This window comes from Electrona antarctica (assembly GCF_951216825.1).
Source record: "Electrona antarctica genome assembly, chromosome: 6".
NCBI classification, from domain to species: Eukaryota; Metazoa; Chordata; class Actinopteri; order Myctophiformes; family Myctophidae; genus Electrona; species Electrona antarctica.
The window spans coordinates 14,341,838-14,362,369 of NC_136811.1; the positions used below are offsets into that span (position 1 = coordinate 14,341,838).

At 47.4% G+C, this 20,532-nt stretch overlaps 1 protein-coding gene across 1 annotated transcript; it reads left to right on the top strand.

The window, feature by feature from the left end:
- Nucleotides 1-2,203: 2,203 nt before the first annotated feature.
- Nucleotides 2,204-18,744, top strand: atn1 (atrophin 1). Its single transcript, XM_079504483.1, has 10 exons — nucleotides 2,204-2,288; nucleotides 6,368-6,504; nucleotides 7,227-7,328; nucleotides 7,935-8,054; nucleotides 8,815-11,813; nucleotides 12,128-12,344; nucleotides 13,478-15,002; nucleotides 15,894-16,037; nucleotides 16,634-16,817; nucleotides 17,936-18,744. Exons 2-10 carry the CDS (start codon nucleotides 6,478-6,480, stop codon nucleotides 17,967-17,969), a joined length of 5,352 nt encoding a protein of 1,783 aa, XP_079360609.1. The 5' UTR covers nucleotides 2,204-2,288; nucleotides 6,368-6,477; the 3' UTR covers nucleotides 17,970-18,744.
- Nucleotides 18,745-20,532: the final 1,788 nt, after the last annotated feature.

The following is a 20,532-nucleotide window of genomic DNA, read 5'->3' on the forward strand; positions in this document are numbered from 1 at the left end:
TTACCTTTCTTACGTTAAATCGCTCTGGATTAAAGGACCACTTCACCACTTTTCAACCTATCTTCATATAATACCGGTAGGTCCTCACTAATAATCATGATAAAATGGCACGATTTTTTTCTACTCAGTCTGTGTCTCATAGGAGAGCTGTGGGCAGTTTAGAAACCGTCCTCCAGTGACATCATCATTAGGCAGATATTTTTTAAACAAGATTTATTTTTACAAAAATGTTTAGATTTTCATTATCGTGAGAACGATGGCTTCCATTTTCGCATTGCAACTTTTCAGGACTAGAAAGCCTGCAGTTTCTATTAGCTTGTATTCCCCATCGATGATGTCACTGGAGGACGGTTTCTGAACTGCCCACAGCCCTCCTATGAGACACAGACCGAGTAGATTATTTTTTTCATGATTATTAGTGAGGACCTATTATATGAAGATAGGTTGAAAAGTGGGGAAGTGGTCCTTTAAGAGCGAGAGCGTATATGCTAAATGCCTAATTTGTAATATAATTATTATTATTATTATTATTATTATTGTTGTTGTTTATCTCATTGCATGGCACACAGTTGAGAAGGGTCTGTATACAATAATTTCACTGCCTGCAATGTTGCCAAAGCAGTATAGCCTACAAGCCTTTAACTGGTATAGCCTATGCAAATTGATTGATTGAATAGTAATACTTGTATTAACAGTTTGGACAGGCACACATGGAAGTACAGTACAATACATGCTAAAAAGGATGAAACCAGAAAAGCCTTTCGGGCCAGCTTGTTTCCATTTTAAGTTTTCTGACTCAATTCATCGAAAGGTAGGCTATGTAAAATCAATTGATGGGATGGGAGCCAAGAGCTGCCTTTTGGAGGTAAAGGTAACAGGTACCCTATGCACCGTATGCTGCACGTAGCAAGCGTGGCAGCAGAGGGAGCACGAGCCGTGCTCGTGGTGTATGAATGACTCGAGAGAAGGAAGGTAGACGCGCAGGCGCCGTGCGCCGATCTTCACCACCACCGTTGCCATGGTTACTACACAATAGGAGCCGGGACAGGGGGCTGTGTGAAGGGGGGGAGAGAGAGAGAGAGAGAGAGAGAGAGGGGAGGGGGGGTTGCAGACCCGCTTGACTGGACACACCGCTGCAAAAGCTTTTCTCAGACTGACTCAAGTGTAGGCTACTAGTGGCCTCGTCTGGAGAGAGACAGACAGACAGACAGACAGACAGACAGACAGACAGACAGACAGACAGGACGTTTTAGGTAACGTCAGACCTGCACACGGACAGGACAGATGCTAGAAAGAGGGGTTGTGTATTCATATATTAAGGTTTAGGCTACAGATTTTTTAACCCCAAAATGAATTTCGGACTTTAGGATGGTTTAGTCACCATCAGTCTCGCATGATTAATTATTAGATTGCATTTTGTATCCCTATCGCCAATTACATTTAATTAAGCTATGACTTTATATTAGGGCAATATTGTAGAACAAAGAAGGACTAGTCTGTGTACGACTCTTTTATAATGGTTCATCATCACGAGAAAATATCATATTCATAGCCCAAATATCTGGCCTAACAGACAGGCAGGCAGAACCTTCCCCAGCAGCTAGCTTAAGGTGACTCTGGAGGGAGAAGGGAGGCCTGGCCAACGCAATAGAAAGAAAAAGCCCTTCTCTCTGAGTCTCTGGTCCCCTCCCTCTTCAGAGTTGTGGCCCTCTCTCTGCACCTCCTTCTCCCTAGCTCCCCCCCCCCCTCTCTCTCCCCGAGCTCCCCCCTTTCCTTTCCTTATGCAAATCACGCCCTCTCCTCGCTCTCTTTCTCTCACCCGACGTGCATCCCTCGATCCCTCCTCTCCTCGCTGCTCGCCCCTCCGTTAAAATCGCGAGTGACTGTACCGAAGGAGGGAGGCGGAAAAAAGTGCAAGTCGTCTTCGCTCTTTCGGGTAGGAAGGGACGGGGGGAGTGGGGAACAAGGAAAGGGGCGAAGGGGGTGGGGAAGAGGCGAGCGTACGCATCAATTTGTACAGTCTCTCCACTGGCACCCCGTTTTCCTTCCCTCTGCAACGACATAAAACAGAATTCTTCTGCATTATATTGTGCGGAGGAACCGTTACAATGTGACCAGCAGCACCGGGCTCTTGTTTACAGAAGCGTGCGCTGCTTCGCTGTGTGTGTGAGTGTGAGTGTGTGTGTGTGTGTGTGCTTGTGTGTGTCAACGTGCAATATAAAAGGAAAAACAAGAGGAAAAGGGGGGAGAATGAGAGAGAGGGGGACACGCATCGCTGGATATTATAGGTAAGGAGAAGGGGGAAAATGGATGCGAAGTCTGAATTTGAAGGAAATTGAAGCTATTCCTTTTGGGCCACGTTTTGTGTCTCCCTCCCCTTTCTTTCTTTGTGCGTTAATGATCATGCCCGTGCGTTATGGCTAATTTATAAGCTCCCGGTAAATTAACGTTAATGATGTAAATGAAATGCCCAAGGCGCACTTTAAACATTACAAACCGAGAAAAGGGGGAACCGAGCCGGTGCCGAAATGCCATTCGCCATTCTATACCAGCATTCGGGGTTTTTTTTAGACGTGGAATTTTATCCAGAAGAAAACTGTGTGCTGTGCTGTGCTGGCATCCATTCTGACCGACAACATATATGTATGTGCTGCTCAACATGGTTCGCCTGTCTCGTCCTAGGTGGCAGCAGTCTCTGGCATGCTATAGAACAGCTTCTAGCCAGTTTCCCCTGCATGTGTATCAATAACATTCGCAGGAAGAAAGGGAAGAAAGAGTGGTTGCAGTGCCTTGCTGCTTGCCTCGTCGGTCGGTGATGTAAGCAGTGCAACTGCATGCTGCTTTGCATCACATGCAGTAGTCGATTTGTTTATAATGCATGGACCCTGTGCGTGTACGTGTACGTGCGTGCGTATTAGAGAGAGAGAGAGAGGCCAGTGCTGATATACTGTTGCATGGTATTGCTGTGTTTGCGTTCTATTTGTTTATAGCATCCAGAGACCAGCCTGTGGACCCATAGACTAATAGCTGCCACCTGTAACTAACATTCACTTTCTATGCAGCAGGTCATTCGGCAACATATTTCACTGCATATTAGGCTTATAATTTAGGTTGGCCATATATCAACAATAGACCCTTACATTAGTTAGGCATTTATAGCCTATTGATGCTTTCAAATTACTCATTGAGTCAAAACAGAGCCGTGCAATCAATGTGTCAGTCAATGTGCTTGTTAAGTATAGCAGTTCATTTTCATTTTCACTCTTTGAGGAATGGCCTTAAGCAAGGAGCCATACTTATCTTTATTGCATGACTGACAATAAATATATATATGCGTCCATTGTATCTCTCAAGAAGTGTGCACTTGTGTGTGATGTGTATAGGCTACATAAATCTCTATATATGTACTCTAAATGGGAATGGTCAGTGCACCATGTATTGTACAGGCATGTCAGGTGATCGTAGCAGCTTGTCTGGACTGTAGATTGTACTATTGTGATTGATTGAATCAGTCACTGCAGCATGCACTAATAATTAATGCATGGCCATGTGTAGTAGAGCTGCCACAGGATTCACTAGCTGTACCTGCTATGAATCACACACACACACACACACACACACACACACACACACACACACACACACACACACACACACACACACACACACACACACACACACACACACGTACACACACGCACTGTAGCTATTTACTGCCTGCCTGGTGAAGCATGCATGTTCGTTCGCTGCCCTAACTGTTCGGCTAAATATATATTTTATTTCACCCATTGTAAGAGCACTATTTATAGCCTCATTTAATATGCATGAGTCCAATTTATTTCCACCATAGTGGTACATGAATGCATGGATTAAAATGGGCCTTTGTAGTGGCTTACCTATCAGGGCACACCCATGTGGATATAAGGATGTGTGTTCTAATGACATGGCGGAGGCTGGCTGTTTGGAGCGAGCAGCACTCGGCCTGTGTGATTCCGCTTGGTCATAACCAGGTCATGTGGGTTAACCACAAGTGGCTGCGGGTTTTGGACTACCGTGGCGGAGGTATACTAGAGGGAAAAGGGGGCTCTGCTTGGGTCGTGATATTTACAGAACAATTTCTTGAGGTTGATTATTAGTCTCCTGCAGACAGCCATGCTAAAAGAAGAGTGATTTCCTCATCAATATGTTTTTTGTTGTTGTTTTTTGAGGGGCGCTAGCCTACGTCATAGGCCAACCAAGTCTAATTATAAATTCTCCATCCCCAGCCAAGTCTATGGACTTTAATGTTCATAGATGAGCAGTAAATGACAATGTAAGACGTCATCTGGCTGATGCCTCGCTGCGCCCCTCACTTCACACGAGTGTGATTTTTAATCACACACACAGAGTACACTAGAATAAAAGAGAAATGTTATTGTCCCATGTCCACATGTGGAAATGTATCTTTGGCTTTAGTGTGGTACAGACACTCACGGATGAATACAGTGAAGTCACAACAATTCAGCACCACACCATTACAATAGCATAACAGTAATCCATAACAGAGCTTGCAGTGCCTACCCCAGTTCACATCCGAGCCCAAACTAAATGACACACATACGCACATGTCCCGAACCCACAGTGCATTCTGCTGGCCATGGCCATAGGTCATTTGGGTTAACCACATGTGACTGTGGGTTTGAGTTGCTGTGAAGGTGGATGGAGGTACGGGAAATCTTTATTTTTCCCTTTTTTACATCATTTGTCTTAGCTAAGAGAGTAGAGTAGTGACGGGGTCACGGTGGCACAGTCGGTAGTGCTGTCGCCTCACAGCTAGAAGATCCTGGGTTCGATACCCGCTGGGGGCGTGCTCCCCCCAACCCTCATCAGTGCCCATACCCGAGGCGGGGTTGGCGAAAGGGCCCCTCTGTGTGGAGCTTGCATGTTCGCCCTGTGTCCCCTAGGGTACCTACCCCAGGGCCTAGGGTAGGTACCCTCACAAAAACATGCAGTGATCCTGGTCTCTAAACTACCTCCCCCTGGCCAGCCGGGGCGCCTGATGGAAGGGAAAGGAACTGCTCGGAATAACGTGTTCCTTCCACGCGCCACGTCCGGCCGGGGAACCTCTCCCCTGTCAGGTGAAAAGAAGCAGCTTGGACTCCTCATGCATAGAAGGAAGCATGAGGTCAGTCCGCTGCCCCCCCAGGTTGGCAGAGGAAGTGCAGCGCCCAGGATTACATTAGATAATTGACACTGGGTGAAAAAATGGGTTACAAAATCGTGGGATAAAAAATTAAGAGAAAATAAAGAGTAGAGTAGTGACAGGCAGCAATGGTCCAGCCAGTATCCGGAATCGAGCCAGTGACTCGCTGTCAAGCATTAGAGCCCATGTGGTTCGCACCCTAATCATTCGGATATCGGGTTGCCCCTGGATGGATATTTAACCACATAAACCCTATACATCTTTGAATGGAGTCCCCCAGGGATCTATATTAGGCCCCCACCTTTTTTCCTTCTTCACAAATATATTTGCCGGACATAGCCAATCTACAAGCTCACAATGTACTGCATGTGGTCAAGCCTTTTGTTATACTATACTGGTATATTGGAGTGTAAAAAATGTTGTAGGCCTACATTTTAACACCCAAACATATGCTTTAATATTGAAGCCGTTTGTTTCTTTTTTATTTCGTTTTTGAGTGGCTTCATTCCACTCGCCTTCATATTTATACTTTATTGACACAGAATAGTTAAGCTTATAATGCTATTCCAAGGAGGAAGGCTATAGGGAGATTGGGTCTCAGAACAGCAAGGCATAATTCTGGTTGTGGATTACAAACATTATTGATGGACCCATGAAGCAATTAATGTATATCACTATTATTGAGTGGTGCAAACCACTCCAACAACTGGCTTTGTACCCGTGTTTGTTCGTATCAAAAAAACGAGCATGGTTGCTATGGTTAGTATGTGACGTCACTGACATCACAGATATCACGTCAGAGTGAATCAATCTCTATATACCTTAACTATAACAATAAATGTGTAGTTGCACCACTCAGTTCACACGGGTGTGATTTTATTATTAACATTCAGCAAAAATAGCAGATCTGCAAGCTCACACTGCATTGCAATGTGACACTATTGTGAGCGTGTAATAGTATATCAAGTATTTTCAGCTAAGAGATTTGGTGTAGACTCTAGTCTACACTGTAGAGGGACAAAAGGACTGGACCTCCCATAGAGCCCCTGGGCAAACCCGCTCTTAAATTTAGGATTTAAGTTGTTCAACTCACTTGGAAAAGAACATTGACTTCTATGTGGGACACCCATGTAGTTAAATATTGTGCAATTTTGTCTTATGTTTGTTTGTTTGTTTTTGTTGCAGGTTTTTAGTAAATGACATGAGCTAACTCTCAGCCTGCACAAAACGACACAAAACCAGTTCACTCCCCTCAATGGCATGTGTTAAAGAATGGACGATATAACGGAGCAACGATGAAAACGCGAACACACAAAGAATCGGTAAGCGCCAAACCCACGTCATTCTTCTGTAGTGACGTCAGTTATTTTTCTCTGCCTTTTGTTGTCATGAAGAAAGTACAATTGTGAGATTAAGTAAGGTTAGGTTACTTGAATTAATTAAGAAATGTGTGTTTGTCTTTGCCATAGTTACACGTTTTTGCACCTCCACAAATGAATTTGTGTATTTTCTTATTGTACATACTAATTGCTTCTTAGCAGTATCTGTGTACCTATTGTCCTTTCCAGCAAATAAGGCAATAGGCCTATGCTATTTTATGTTGTGACAGAATTTCACAAATGCTGAAGCTACCTGTGATTGTATAATAATAAACATAATTTATATAGCACCTTTCATACATAAATACATCTCAAAGTGCTAAAATATATATTCAAGAAAATATTGAGAAGAGACAGATGGCATGTTTATCATTATTTACCCTCCTCTCTTTGCCTCTTCTCTGTGTCCTTTCACGCATCTCCCCTCCCCCTTCTTCTCCACTACTTCTTGCCTTCTATTTTTGGTCTATCATCCACCCCTCAACCAACTTCTCGACATTAAAATATTACGCTTTCACCACAACCAATCATGCGTGGTGTTGCATTTTTGTCTCCTATATAATTTCCTAACTCCTCTCACCCTATACGATGTTATGTTTCACCATCTCCCGCTCTCGCCCTCAACTGTCTGCTCCTTTTCCCTCCGCCCGCTGTTGGTGTTTCAGATGCCCATGCGCAGTGGGCGCAGGCGGGGGGGCAGCGAGGAGAGAAGGGGCAGGCGCCCACACACCAGCCCCACTCGACCCGAACGCAACGACAGGCAGCCGGTTAGAGTCTTGATTTTGCTCTTTGTCCCTTCTTTCTTGTTTTGTTGTGGTGGTGGAGTGACTTCACAGGCAATGTGCTTGTGCGCGTGCGTGCGTGCGCGCGCGTGTGTGTGTGTGTGTGTGTGTGTGTGTGTGTGTGTGTGCGTGCGTGCGTGCGTGCGTGCCTGAAAGAGAGGTAGACAAGAAGAAACTGTCATTTTGTATCAGTCCAAATCATAATGAGTGTGTGTGCACGTGTGTGTGTGCGTGTGTGAGTGTGTGTGTGTGTGTGTGTGTGTGTGTGTGTGTGTGTGTGTGTGTGTGTGTGTGTGTGTGTGTGTGTGTGTGTGTGTGTGTGTGTGTGTGTGTGTGTGTGTTCTCAGTATATGAGTCATCACCATGATTGCCACAGACGTACCCTTGTTCTGCCAGCGTTGTTTGCTGGTGTATGTTTCAGCTTAACACATAGAACACTTTGAAGTTTTTTGTTTGGATTTGTTGTTGCATGTGTGTGTGTGCTTTGTGCACGTACGTGTGTTTGTGAATCTTTGTTCTAAAAACAGATGTGACTATTATGCACCACAGCACCACAATGACATTAAAACTTGTGTTTTTTATTTTCGTCAGCAGAGAAGCACTGGGGAGGAATTGACAGGAAATCGCTTCAATCGCAGATCACAAGGCCATGATTCATCTGAGAGTGAGGGGGAGCCAATTGTATCACCTCCAAAGAGGCAAAAAGTTCAGGTAATGCTACATTTCATTAACCTCTGATATAAGAACCACATTTTAAGCGTTGCTCGGTGCTCATAATCAAGGAGGCAGCTTCCCAGGTTGTAACAGTTTGACAGAAAAGTCACTCTTATCCAGAGTGACCAGATGTGACTTCAGTGTCCTGCCCAAGGACATAGTCAGTGTTAATACAAAGGTTGTTTGTTGCTGGCACCAAACCTGTAATCTTTTAGTTATGGGCGACTCTGAGTCTAACCCACACATGGGCAACTGGCGGCCCGGGGCCACATGCGGCCCCCACCATCACCTAATGCGGCCCTCATGTTAATATCTGAACATTGATATATTATTGATTTCCAGCTAATTACTAGTATTAAAATGTATTTTTTTATGTCCAATGTATTTGTATTTAGTTCATAACTGAATGCATTTTAAATTAAATACAAAGGTTACTTTTCAGGATTCCAATTTAAATATAGCAAAAATAGCTGATCTACAAGCTCGAAACGCGTCGCACTGCAGCGCGTTTTGAGCTTATAGATCAGCTATTTTTGCTATAACAGTATAGTATGCAATGAGGCCCTCTGGAGTGAGGGTGGAAATATATAGTGGCCCTCTCCATGGTCAAAGTTGCCCACCCATGCTCTAACCAGTAACCACAGGGTCACTTATAGGTATTTAATTCACGCAGAAAGTCAATATGTTACCTCTATGTAATGTCTAGGCTATACTTTACATGTTGTCTACTAATGACGTTCTGGGGTTTTCTCATCAGGATTCAGCCTCTACCCCAAACCCTCCAACATCAACTCTCTCCACCGACAGTTCGGCTCCTTCTACGGTCCCGCCTCCAACCTCAGTCACCAGCCAGTCCCGAGAGAGTGACAATGAAGATGGCCAGTCCCAGGGTAGCAGGAGTTCGGTTGTAGGGAGCTTGGCAAATAGCAGCAGCAGTCTCAGTAGTGGGCGTGACATAGACCAGGACAATCGCTCCTCGTCCCCGAGTCTCTCCGCCTCCCCTCTGGGCAGCTTGGACTCTGACTCTGATGGTCCCGACTCGCCAAAGCATGGAGAGAGGGAACGACAGAAAGGGAAAGAGGGCGGGGCAGGGAAGTCGGCGGGAGAGGACAGGAGAGCTGGCAGAGAGGCAAGAGGGGAGGAGCCCTGCGGAGACGGAGAAAAGAGGGATGGGGAGGGACGAATGGAGGACTGTCCGTCTCTCAAGCCCTCCTCCACCCCCTGCTCTTCCACCACTCTCACTCCCTCTCTCCGAGGCGGATTGGGAGATTCTGCAAACGACAGCAATAGCGGGAGGAAGTCATATTTCTCCTTGGACTCCAAATTGGTGTGCAAGGTGGAGTATGGTGGCCCGGACAATGTGCACGGCGGCAGCCGAATGAATCCCAAAGCCAACACGCAGTGCGTGACCAAGACAACCATCTCTGGGGGAGACTATCCCCACGGCAACCCCAGCATTTCCCACCCTCTGCCCCCTCCACCCCTACCACCCCCACCTGCCCTGAAGCCCCTGGAGCTGGGAGGGCCCAACCTGTCCGCCGAGGTAAAGATAGAGAGGGAAAAGCTGGAGAAGGGAGACAAGCTCATGGATAAGGCCCAGTCTACCCCTCCTTCCCTGTTACCACAGACCAGTCCCCAAGCCCAACCCCAGTCCCACTCCCAGTCCCAACCCCAGCCCTCCCACCCGCACCACTACAGCCCCGCCGCTGGCTGGCAGGGTGGCACGGCGACCGGTTGCCAGGGGAGCTGGGGCTATACCCGCTACCCTGGCAACCACCACCCGCACCAGCCCCCGGTGCAGCAGCAGCAGCTCCCCTCCGTTTACAACCCTCCATCCTCTCGCCACTCCTCCTCCCAACCCTCTTACCTCCCCCACCCTCACCCTCACCCCCACAGGGAGTACCAGCCCAGGTACACCGGTGGGGGAGGGGACAGAGAGAGGGGGGCTGCAGGAGAGAGGGAGAGGGGAGTGAGGGGGGAGTGTGGGGGCAGGGAGATCAATAGGGAGTTCTCAGCTCCCTTGGGCAATAGTGGCAACAATAGCAGCGGGGGTAATAATAATAACAATAATAATAGCACTTGTGGCGGTATGGGCGGGCCCAACAACGTTCAGAGCCGGGAGTTTGGGGGCCTGTCGGTGGGTCAGAACCGGGAGTTCCCAGGTTCTGGGAGAGACGGGCCTAACATGGGTCCAGGAGGAAGAGACTTTGGTCCAGCTTTCAGAGAGAGAGAGAGGGAGAGGGAGAGGGAAAGGGACCAGAGGGAGAGAGAGAGAGAAAGAGAGAGGGAAAGAGATAGAGAAAGAGAGAGGGATGGAGGCAGAGAATTCCCTCTACCAAATCAAAACCAGAACAGAGACTTTAGTGGGCCCAATGGAGCTGGAGCTGGGCATCCTAGAGATAAAGAGGGGGGCAGATGGGGTGAGTTTGGGGGGCAGACAAGAGAGGTGGGAGGCAACAATAACCCTAACAACAACCCTGGACCCCAGGGGAACCAATCTAGCTCAACCAGTGGGCTACCCGCCGCCCCAATGCTGAACCGGGACCCTCCAGCATCACCCCAAAATAACTCCGGCCACCCTCCTCACTCCTCCATGCCACCTCACCCCCATCCACATCCGCCAAACTCGTCCGGCCGAGACTACCCTCCCTCCATGGACCAAGGACAAACCCCGCCTTCTGGGGCAGACCACTTTCATAGGGAGTACCCCCCTCCTGCTGGAGGGAAAGAGTTCCCCCCCACTGGCACACAGCCCTCTACCGGGCCAAATCGAGAATTTATCAACTCTCCTGGGGTGACCCCGAACCATGGACGAGAGTACTCGGGGCCCGGGGGGCCTCAGCACCCTCACCCGCCCCACCCTCATTACCAGGCAGGGCCCAGGGACAGAGACAGGGAGAGGGACTCTAACTTGCGAGAGCCTGCGCTTTACCAAAACCGTGGTGGTGGTGGCCCCAATCAGCCCCCTGCCCTCTCTCCCTCTTCCTCCTCTTCCTCCTCCTCCTCTGCCCATCATGGACATCCTCCAAACGCTCCATATCCCCCTCCTCCACCTCCGCCCCCTTTACCCCAGACCTCCCATGCCCAGCCACCTCCGTCGGGCATGATGGGACCCAATCACACGCGTCCTCCACATTTCCAATCCTCCAATCAGACTCCTCCGACACCCCTCTCTCCGCTGCCCAGCCCCTCCACCAACCAGATGGGGAGTTTCTCCAATTTTCCTCCCGGCTCCTCCTCCTCCTCCTCCTCTTCCTCCTCTGGGCCCAACATGCCACTTCCTGGTCCGGGTGTGTCGTCCACCTGTTCACCCGGCTGCCGCCCTCCCCCCTTCCATGGCACTTTGAGCAGCCACCCTCCGTTCGGTGGACCCTACCACTCCAATGGGAGTGGCGGGGGCTCTAACGTGGCCACCGGCAGCAATAGCAGCAACAACAACATGCCCAACATCACCAATAGCGGCTCACAGTCGCTCTCGCCTCAGAACGCCTCCAAGGGACCTCCCCCGCCTCTTAGTAACCACAGCAACAACAGCAGCAGCAGCAACAACAATGGCACCTCCACCCCAGTTTCTAGTTCTTCCCTTCCTGGAGACGGGCACTCTGATCCGTCGACAGGTCCCCTTATCCCGACTGTCATCAAGGAGGAGCCAATTGAGGAGCGGGAGGAGAGCGAAAGTCCGCCTCCAGTGTTGAGAAGCCCCTCCCCTGAGCCCAAGCCGGTGGATATTCCAATTCATGCCAGCCAATCAGCACGGTAATAAAACAGGATCCCAATTAAGATCATCCTAATTCTGTCTGTCAGTATGGTCACTATAGTCCATGTTTGCATTTGTCGTTAAATCTGTAATTACCTATGATAGAGATTATGATAATCATGGTAGTGATAAAGGCAAATGTGCACGTGGTGAGAGAATGATCTTTCTATTATCTGTTTCATCCTTCATTTTAAACTAAACTGTTACATGCCAGTCTAGTGTTGATTGCTAATGGTTACTGTGTGTGTGTGTGTGTGTGTGTGTGTGTGTGTGCGTGCGTGCGTGCGTGCGTGCGTGCGTGCACTGTCTCCAGGTTTCACAGGGTTCTCGATCGAGGCAGTGGTAATTCCTGCGCCCGCAGTGACGTCCTCTTCGTCCCGCTGGATGGCTCCAAGCTGTGGAAGAAGAGGAACGAGATGATCGAGAGGGCTCGCCGGGAGGTGGAGCAGAGGGCGAGAGACCTGCGAGAGAAAGAGAGGGAACGAGAGAGGGAGAGAGAGAGAGAAAGAGAGCTGGAGAGGCATCTACAGGTTAGGATGTGTGGGGTCTCAGTTGTTTGATTGCTATTCTATTAGAGGAGCAAAAGGAAGTGATCTCTCCATAACATTTGCTATTATGATGAATCAGATTATAGATTCAAGACTTTATTTTGTCAAGCTCATGTTCGCGTGGCAGACTCCCTCCGCCAGTAGTGTCCAACTATAGTACAAGATATAATGCAATATAATAAGTGAGGTAATAAATAAAGTTAATACAAGTAAGGTACTACTAGTAGTAATCAGTAATACAGCAATTAATAAAGTGTGGTTTACCTAATAAGTGTGTTTCATCAGGGTCATACTGTAGTTTCAAAGTCCAGGGTTCTTTGAGGGAGTTTGTGTGCGTCCCCAGCCAAATAAGTGATTTAATTTCACTATTATTCAGTCAACATAAACATCTATCTATAAATGCACCAAGTCTCTGTGTGTGTGCACGTCTGCAATCCACGTAACTCGAGAACCGTTCGCCCTACCAACTTCAAATTCGACACATGCGTATCACACCACCACATGGGGTGCAGTGCCCAGCCTTGAGTCAGTTGGACCCACGGTTGTCCAGAACCGCCACAAAAGGCCTCTGCCCAGGTTCTGGACAGGGCCCAAATTAGCCAATTGATCACACCTGATCACCCCTAGATCTCCATATATGGAGCTGGCCTGTTCTGACATCGCAATGATGTTCTGACATCTGCATAGACTCCATATTTGGGCAACCTGACAAAGAACTCCATATATGGACATAATAACTGGGTGGGGCATGCATTTCCAACTTGCATCGTTCCAAGTAGGCCAGTGCCCAATGGGCACTGCTTTAGTTTGAATTAATTGGGTATGTCAGTAACTCAGTATCACCATTGTGAATCTAATTCTACAATTATGTCATTTTGACAATTTGATTTAATTAAATTTAAACCACTATTCATATCACGGGCAGAATTATTTGAAATGGGGGTCCTTGACATAATGAAAGTCAGTTTGTGGTTCTGTGACATGAATTTTGAAAACCCCTTAAACTACTGATTTGCATCTTTTTGGTTGTGTATTCTTTTGATAGAGTTTTGAAATGCCGTGAGGTGTAAAGCGAGATAATGATGATGTTCCTTCATTTCTCTGCTTCTCTGCAGCAGCAGAAAGATGCCAACAACAACGCGGCTGTTGCTGCACGACACGGCTCCTCTCTCTTCTTCCCCTCCTCGTCCTCCATCATCCTGGACCCTTCATCCTCCCCCGGCTGCCCCAACTCAGCCTCCCACCCTCAGGCTCACCAGCACCACCCATCTCACCCGCATCATGCCCACCTCCACCCCTCGCACCAACTCCACCCCTCCCTTTCTCACTCCATCCCTCATTCCCTCCTGATCCCATCCATGGGAGGGTCAATGGTTGGCGGCCACCAAGGGGCCCTGGGAATTGGCATAGGTGGTCCGTATCTTGGCCCAGACACGCCGGCGCTGAGGACCCTGAGTGAATACGCTCGCCCCCACGCCATGTCCCCCCTTGGGCTGGCTCGCGCCCAGGCACACCACCCCCATATGCACCACGGACACCCCCATGTTCATCCCTCCTTCTTCATGCCTCAATTCCAGAACCATGCAATGGCACACCCGCACCACATCCCCACTGATGCTGCCACAGCGGCGGCCATCTTGGGCTTCTTATATGGGGGAAGCCTAGAAGGTGGCCCGGGAGTAGCGAACCACGCGGGGGGCCATGGGCATGGCGGTATGGGTGGCATGGGGCTAGGAGGAATGGGGTTTCCGCACGCAATGGCAGCCCACCGAGATCGCATGAAGCCGGGGTTTGAGTTTAAGAGTGAGGAGAGGGTGTACCCGCCAATGTCTGACCCCAACGCACTCGCCCTCGCCCACGCCCACTCCCACTCGCACGCCCATGCTCACGCCCATGCTCACGCCCATGCCCACGCGCACTCCCAGCTCCTCGGGGGAGGTGCAGCAGGAGCCGGCGAGGTGGCGGTCTACGGCACACCCCCTCCCCAGGCCCCGCCAGGGCCGCCTCCACACCTCCAGAACCCGGCGATGGCCCCCGTGACACGTCCCCCCAACCCCGCTCCCCCTCAGTCCCTCCCTAACCCTCCGCCCACCTCCCTTATCCCTCCCTCGTTGCCCTCTCATCCTGCGTCTGCTCCGCCAGCGGCTGGCGCCCCGCCGCCTCCGGCAGGCCCCGCCTCTGCTCCCCCGGCTGCACCTCCTCCACCTCCCGCCCAGGCCCCCTCTAACCCTGCATCGTCCCTCCACCACGCTTCTTTTCCCAGCTCCGTAACCTCTCAGCCGGCTCCACCGGCCCCCGCCGCGACCACTCCCTCTGAAAGCTACCCCTCCGCTGCCCGCTCGCCTGCCTCCAGCGACAGAGAGAGGAGCGGGGAGAGAGAGCGGGACCGGGAGAGAGACAGAGTGAATTTGCCAACTGCTGCAGACAGAGAGCGGGAGAGAGAGAGGGAGAGAGAACGAGGGGGAAGTGCCGGAGGCGGAGGGGCGAGTGGAGGAGGTGGTGGAACAGGAGGAGGAGGAGGAGGCGGAGCAGGAGGTGGAGGGGAGAATCTGGGTCGCCTTCAAATGTTAAATGTGACGCCTCATCATCACCAGCACTCACACATCCACTCCCACCTACACCTGCACCAGCAAGACACAGGTACCCACTGCTGCTATCTCGCATGCGCTCTCTGGGACTCTGAACCTTAGGCTTATTATAACCACTCAAGGCCAATACATGCTCCTTCCGACTTCGGGAGAAAAGAAACGTCTGGTTTGGACAGGCTAGTTTGGATAGTCATGACATCTGGGGCTGCACGAGTTCTGAGGAAAGGTTCTGAGACCGATCGTCAGAAGTTCAGAATGACGTCAATTTGTAGTTCTATCACCTCTCTTTCCGAATAACATTTCGGATGTCGGAAGGAGTATGTACTGTATTGGTCTTAACCCATTTAGACCGGGAACCCCTGTACGTAACTCCGGGTACGCCTTGTGAGGTTGTTGCTATGTGCAGTATATAGCAAGGTGCATTTATCATTTTTGAATAGATATGTGAAGTCTTTCAGAAAACAGCCTCAGGTCTAAATGGGTTAATCTGTATTTCAAAAATCGTGAAAAAGCTTGTAGATCTGCTAGAGTTTGTAGATCAGATTTTGTATTGAAAAGTATCACTTATAATGACATGCCAATTTGAAATGTTTAAATTAAATGCAAATTTCTGTAGCTAAGTACTGTACACTACGCACTACGCTACACTCAATAGCAATGTCCAACCAGTGGTTAATATATACTCCTTTACACGACGGTGTCGCTTGCTGACAAGATCAGTTATTTTTGCCAAGCAACACCGTTATACTACATTGTATAAACGGTTTTATCCTCCTTCCTTATACCTGGAATGCTGAGGCACTGCTCTAAATATTTCCTTAAAAAAGTCCAATAACATGGATATTTAAAAAAATATATATATAAAAAATAAAAAATATAAAGCATATTCCTCGACTGTTATTAAATACATCCTGTTTTTGTCTCTTACATCATTGGCCCCCAGCGGCGGGCGGGGTTCACCCCCTGATGGACCCGTTGGCATCGGGGTCTCCTCTGACACGCCTCCCGTACCCAGGGGCCACGCTGGGCACCCCCATCCTGGCCCACCCTCTCACTGACAGCGAAGTCCTCCGGCAGCAGCTCTTCGGTGAGGAGAAGGATCCTCGTCCATGTACTCAATTCAATTTCTTCTACAGATATTATAATAACATAATATTGATGCTCTATACTGACCTGCAAAGGAAAAGAACGGCAGTAAACACCTTGTTTTGGGCTAGTCCACTGAAAATGAGGAGAGGGGGCACAGGAGGAAGGCACTTGGGATTTGCTCAAGGCAGTTATGCTTCATTTATTATTTGTTGTGCTCTGGTGTAAAATCCAAAATACCAGATGACAATGCGTCGCAATGCGGTGCATCGTGAGCTTGCACATCAGCTATTTTCGGGTCACGACATCAGCATGTACGCGACAAAAAATAGTGTATTTACTGTTTGGATTCACATTGCACTGTTTAAACTAACTAAACATTATTCAGGAGATAAACTGAAGTAATTTCCCTCAGTTTCAATACTCCTGCAGTTACTGCCGTTTGTCTTTGCAGGGCAATATGGTGCCCAAAGTTTTTGTAAGACAATTATAGACAATTATAGACTAAAATGACAACGGTGATCATTTTGCTTTGTCCCACCTCCTCTTTTTGTGCTCCTCCACGTGCCTCCTTCCACCCCTTGTGCCTTCCTGTAGGTGCTCCCTTCCGTGACTTGCCCCAGCCGTCCTCTCTGTCTGTTGGTCCCATGTCAGCAGCCCATCAGCTCCAGGCCATGCAGCAGGCCCAGAGCGCTGAGCTGCAGATCCAGAGACTGGCCCTGGAACAGCAGTGGATCCACCATCATCACCACCACTCCCTCACCCAGGACGAGTACTACAGGTATACACTCACTTCACGCAGGGCTCCGGTTACAGATGGAGAACATACGGTATTATCATGAACCTGTATGACATAATGGTAATGTCATGAATTCCAGAATTGAGTTTGTTTGCTTTTCTATAATCTGGATTGAAATTATACATGGGCCTTGAATATTTTTGTTGCAGAAGGGTGTTCCATACTAGCTTTTAGGATTTAAAAAGGCATTTGTCTAAATGCAAATGACTGTTGTATTGTAGTTGGAGCTTTTTGAGAGGGAGAGGTAATTCTTTGTGTGTGTGTTGAAAGCGTTTTTGAATATTTAAAGGGGCATGGAAACGTAGGCCAATTTTGTGGCTTGTTTTCCTGCACAGGTTAAAAACTACAGCAGGGAGAAACATGGCAGGTGCTGATCTTACTACACTGTGATGTAAGCAGCACAGCTGCAGACAATAAAATGTATAATGGCGTTACAAATGGTGTATTAGAATTAGGTGTGCCATTGTGCAAGCATTGACCGTAGTCAATATAAGTCAATGCTTTTCACATTAACGCACCTAAATCTAACATACCCATTGTTAAAGTCTTGCGTAACATCCATTTTAGCAGTCTTTTTGCTGACACCTTTTGTAGCTCTGCCTCCAATTCCCAGAATTCAGTTTGAAACAAAACCACAGAAGTACCGCTCCAATAGGAATGTTTGGGGCTCTAGCTAGGTTATTTTAGGTTACATTTTCAGAATATTTACATTACATTACATAAATAACTACATTTTGGGTCAGATATTCCATGACCAAAAAAAGTGATTTGTGAAGGGAAGAAAAAACATGTTTATGTAGAAACATTCCAAATAAATACCCAAATACCTAATTTATAAAATTGCACAATATTTACTTTTGTATTGACTGCACAGTGTAAAAAGGCCGGCACCTGTCAGGCTGACACCTGTTTTTATCCCTTTGTAGTTTTTAACCTGTACAGGATTAAAATCAGCATAGGGGTCGTTCCCGTTTAACTGAAGTGGAAATCAGATAGTGACGATGAAGGGGCTTGAACCCCAACTGTATATTTAACCACTGCCTGTCCCTTGACACCCATCAGTTGCGAATCTCACATGCTTTTCCCCTTTCACCTTTTAGTCACCTGAAGAAAGAGAGTGACAAGTCCCTGTGAGGGCAGGATGACACCAAAAGGGAAAAAAAACAAAACAAAACAAAAGCACTGCAAACCACAGAAGAAACAAAGACCCCAAATGCATTGTGAATGGACACACATGTTGCGGCTGAATGAAGGAAATGTAATGATTGTGAAGGACTTTACATAAGTAATGGAGGAGTGCAAACATTGGACACAGCCCCTTGCGTTTGCCGTACCATGTTCTTCTGACGAGACCCCGAAACTCTGGCGCTTCCCTCCTGTTATCATGTTCTTGAACTCCAGTCTGTTTTGTATTGTGCTCTGTACAGTATATTAGGTGAGGGCGGGGTGGGGGTGGGGGGCAACAGTGATGAAGTACATTATGTGTAATATACCTTTATGCCAGAAGGAATGTGTACTGTACATGAGTCTCTCTTTTATGTCATTGCATGTAACTAGGCGCTTAATTCTGAACTGGTGGAACTCTCGGTTTCTACTTTTAGTAATTGACCCCCTCTTTTGTATCGGAGGGGCGTTCTATGCGTATGCATGAGACCAGCGATTTTAGTGTTATTATGTTTTACGATCAATAGTATTGTTATTATGATTAATGTTGTCTGTTTGTTGATAATGATATAATTATATATACATATTATTTGTATTATTATTTTTTTACATTTTCATGGTATGGCAAGTCAGTTTTTAGTTTCTTTTTTATTTTCAATTTACCTTGTGAAACGAGATGCAAATGCAAACAATGACGACAACCACAAAAAAAAAATCTCAAAATAAATTATAATCTTTTTTGGTAGTCTCTTGCGTTATCCGTGAGCGCAACACTTTTCACTCACTCTCTCTCTTTCTCTGTCTCTCTCATTCTCTCACATACATCCAGACTTCTTGCTCCCTCTCTTTGTTTTATACAAGTCACTCATGCACAAAGCATATCGAATTCCTCACTCTCCTCCCCCTCCCCCCATTTTTTCTGACTCTCGCCATCGCTCTCTCCCTCCCTCTCTTGGCGAGAGTGTAGCTAATAGGAGACACATGGGATGAGTGCGAGACATGGGAGTGGAGTCGCTCCACTGCACACCAGTCGCCCCGTAGAGCGAGCATTCCATACCGCACTGTAAAACTATAGAGAGGGGAATGAAAAGGAGGAGCTGAGGGAATGTGATTTAGTGGGGCTGTTAACGGCTCATGTATGTGTGTGTTCTGACTGCGACCAATACACCACCCCTTCTTTCTCTAGCACCAGCTGGACTGCTATCAAGAGAATGTGACCTTCATTTTACAGAATTACTTTAGGCATACAGATTAAGGACTGCTTTGTCTGTGCCTAAGGTATAAACTTGCATATTACGGACAGTGTTAAGTCTGAATGTAGAAGTAGCACAAAGTTAAATAATTCATGATCATATTACCTGCTGCCTGCTTGGTGTTCTGTGTTCCTTGTGTAGTATCTGGTGAAGCGGTCAAAATTCCTAGTAGCACAAGCATACAGGTTCAAGGCCGCTTATACACTACTTTAAAGGGAAATGCCAGTCTGGTAGCTGTTTGCAGGCATTGTCTTAATACCTGCTGATCATATCTTGTTGTTCCATGTCCTGTTAAGCTAATGAAGTGGCATACACACCTGTTAGCAGACGACCCATGTGTCTACTGTCTTCTTAATTCAATTAAAACCATCGTCATGCTGATGAACCTCTGACAACAAGCAAGAGTCATCAGAGATTAGATTTAAGATGCCGACAGTGGATTTGAGACATATACTGAATGCATGGTGAAGCTACTGGATGTGGTTTGAGTTCCAGTGGTGGTATGTAGGTTGTGTGGCGATGAAAAGTCACCTTGAATAAGTGTGTCGACATAATGTAAAGTATGTTCAGGCTGGGACGAATCAGATTCTGCCCTCTAGTGTCATCACATCTGGGAGATATTCTTAGAACTCCATCAGTCCTTTGCCGGGGTGAATGAGGACAATGTCAGAAGTATGAAGGATGTGTAGGCAACATTTTTATTTCTAGGACTCGGATCCAGTACTGCCTACTATATTCTACTATCAGCAAGACTAGAGGTTTTGTATGCCTCAATTAGACAAGTTCCAATAATGCCTTGTTGATATGGTAGTAAAATGTTATTCTCAGGAACAACAGCATAAGGCATTAGTTAACTACAGCCTTAGTATAATTAATAACCATTATTATTACTGTATGTGCAGGGACAAAATCCCACAATCAATTCCACAGGTAGAATAATTCAGTTTATTATTATTTAATCATTTGTTTGTTTATTTGTTTGTTTGTTTGTTTATTTGTACCTTCGTCACATCACAGATAGGTGGAGTCTTGCCACATCAGGAGTACAGTGAAGCATAAATTAGACATTTAAAGTCTTAGTAAGGGACAATTCCACATTGTCCAGAAATCTCCAAGTCAGTTAATAGTCAAGAGAAGACAGGGGCTGGCCTAGTGGTCCAGGTGCATACCACATACTGTAGGAGCATGTCTGACAGTGTGCTGCGGGTTCGAGTCCTGATCCCGACAACCTTTACTGCATGTCATTCACAGTCTCTCTCTCCCTGTGTCCTGTCTCTCCA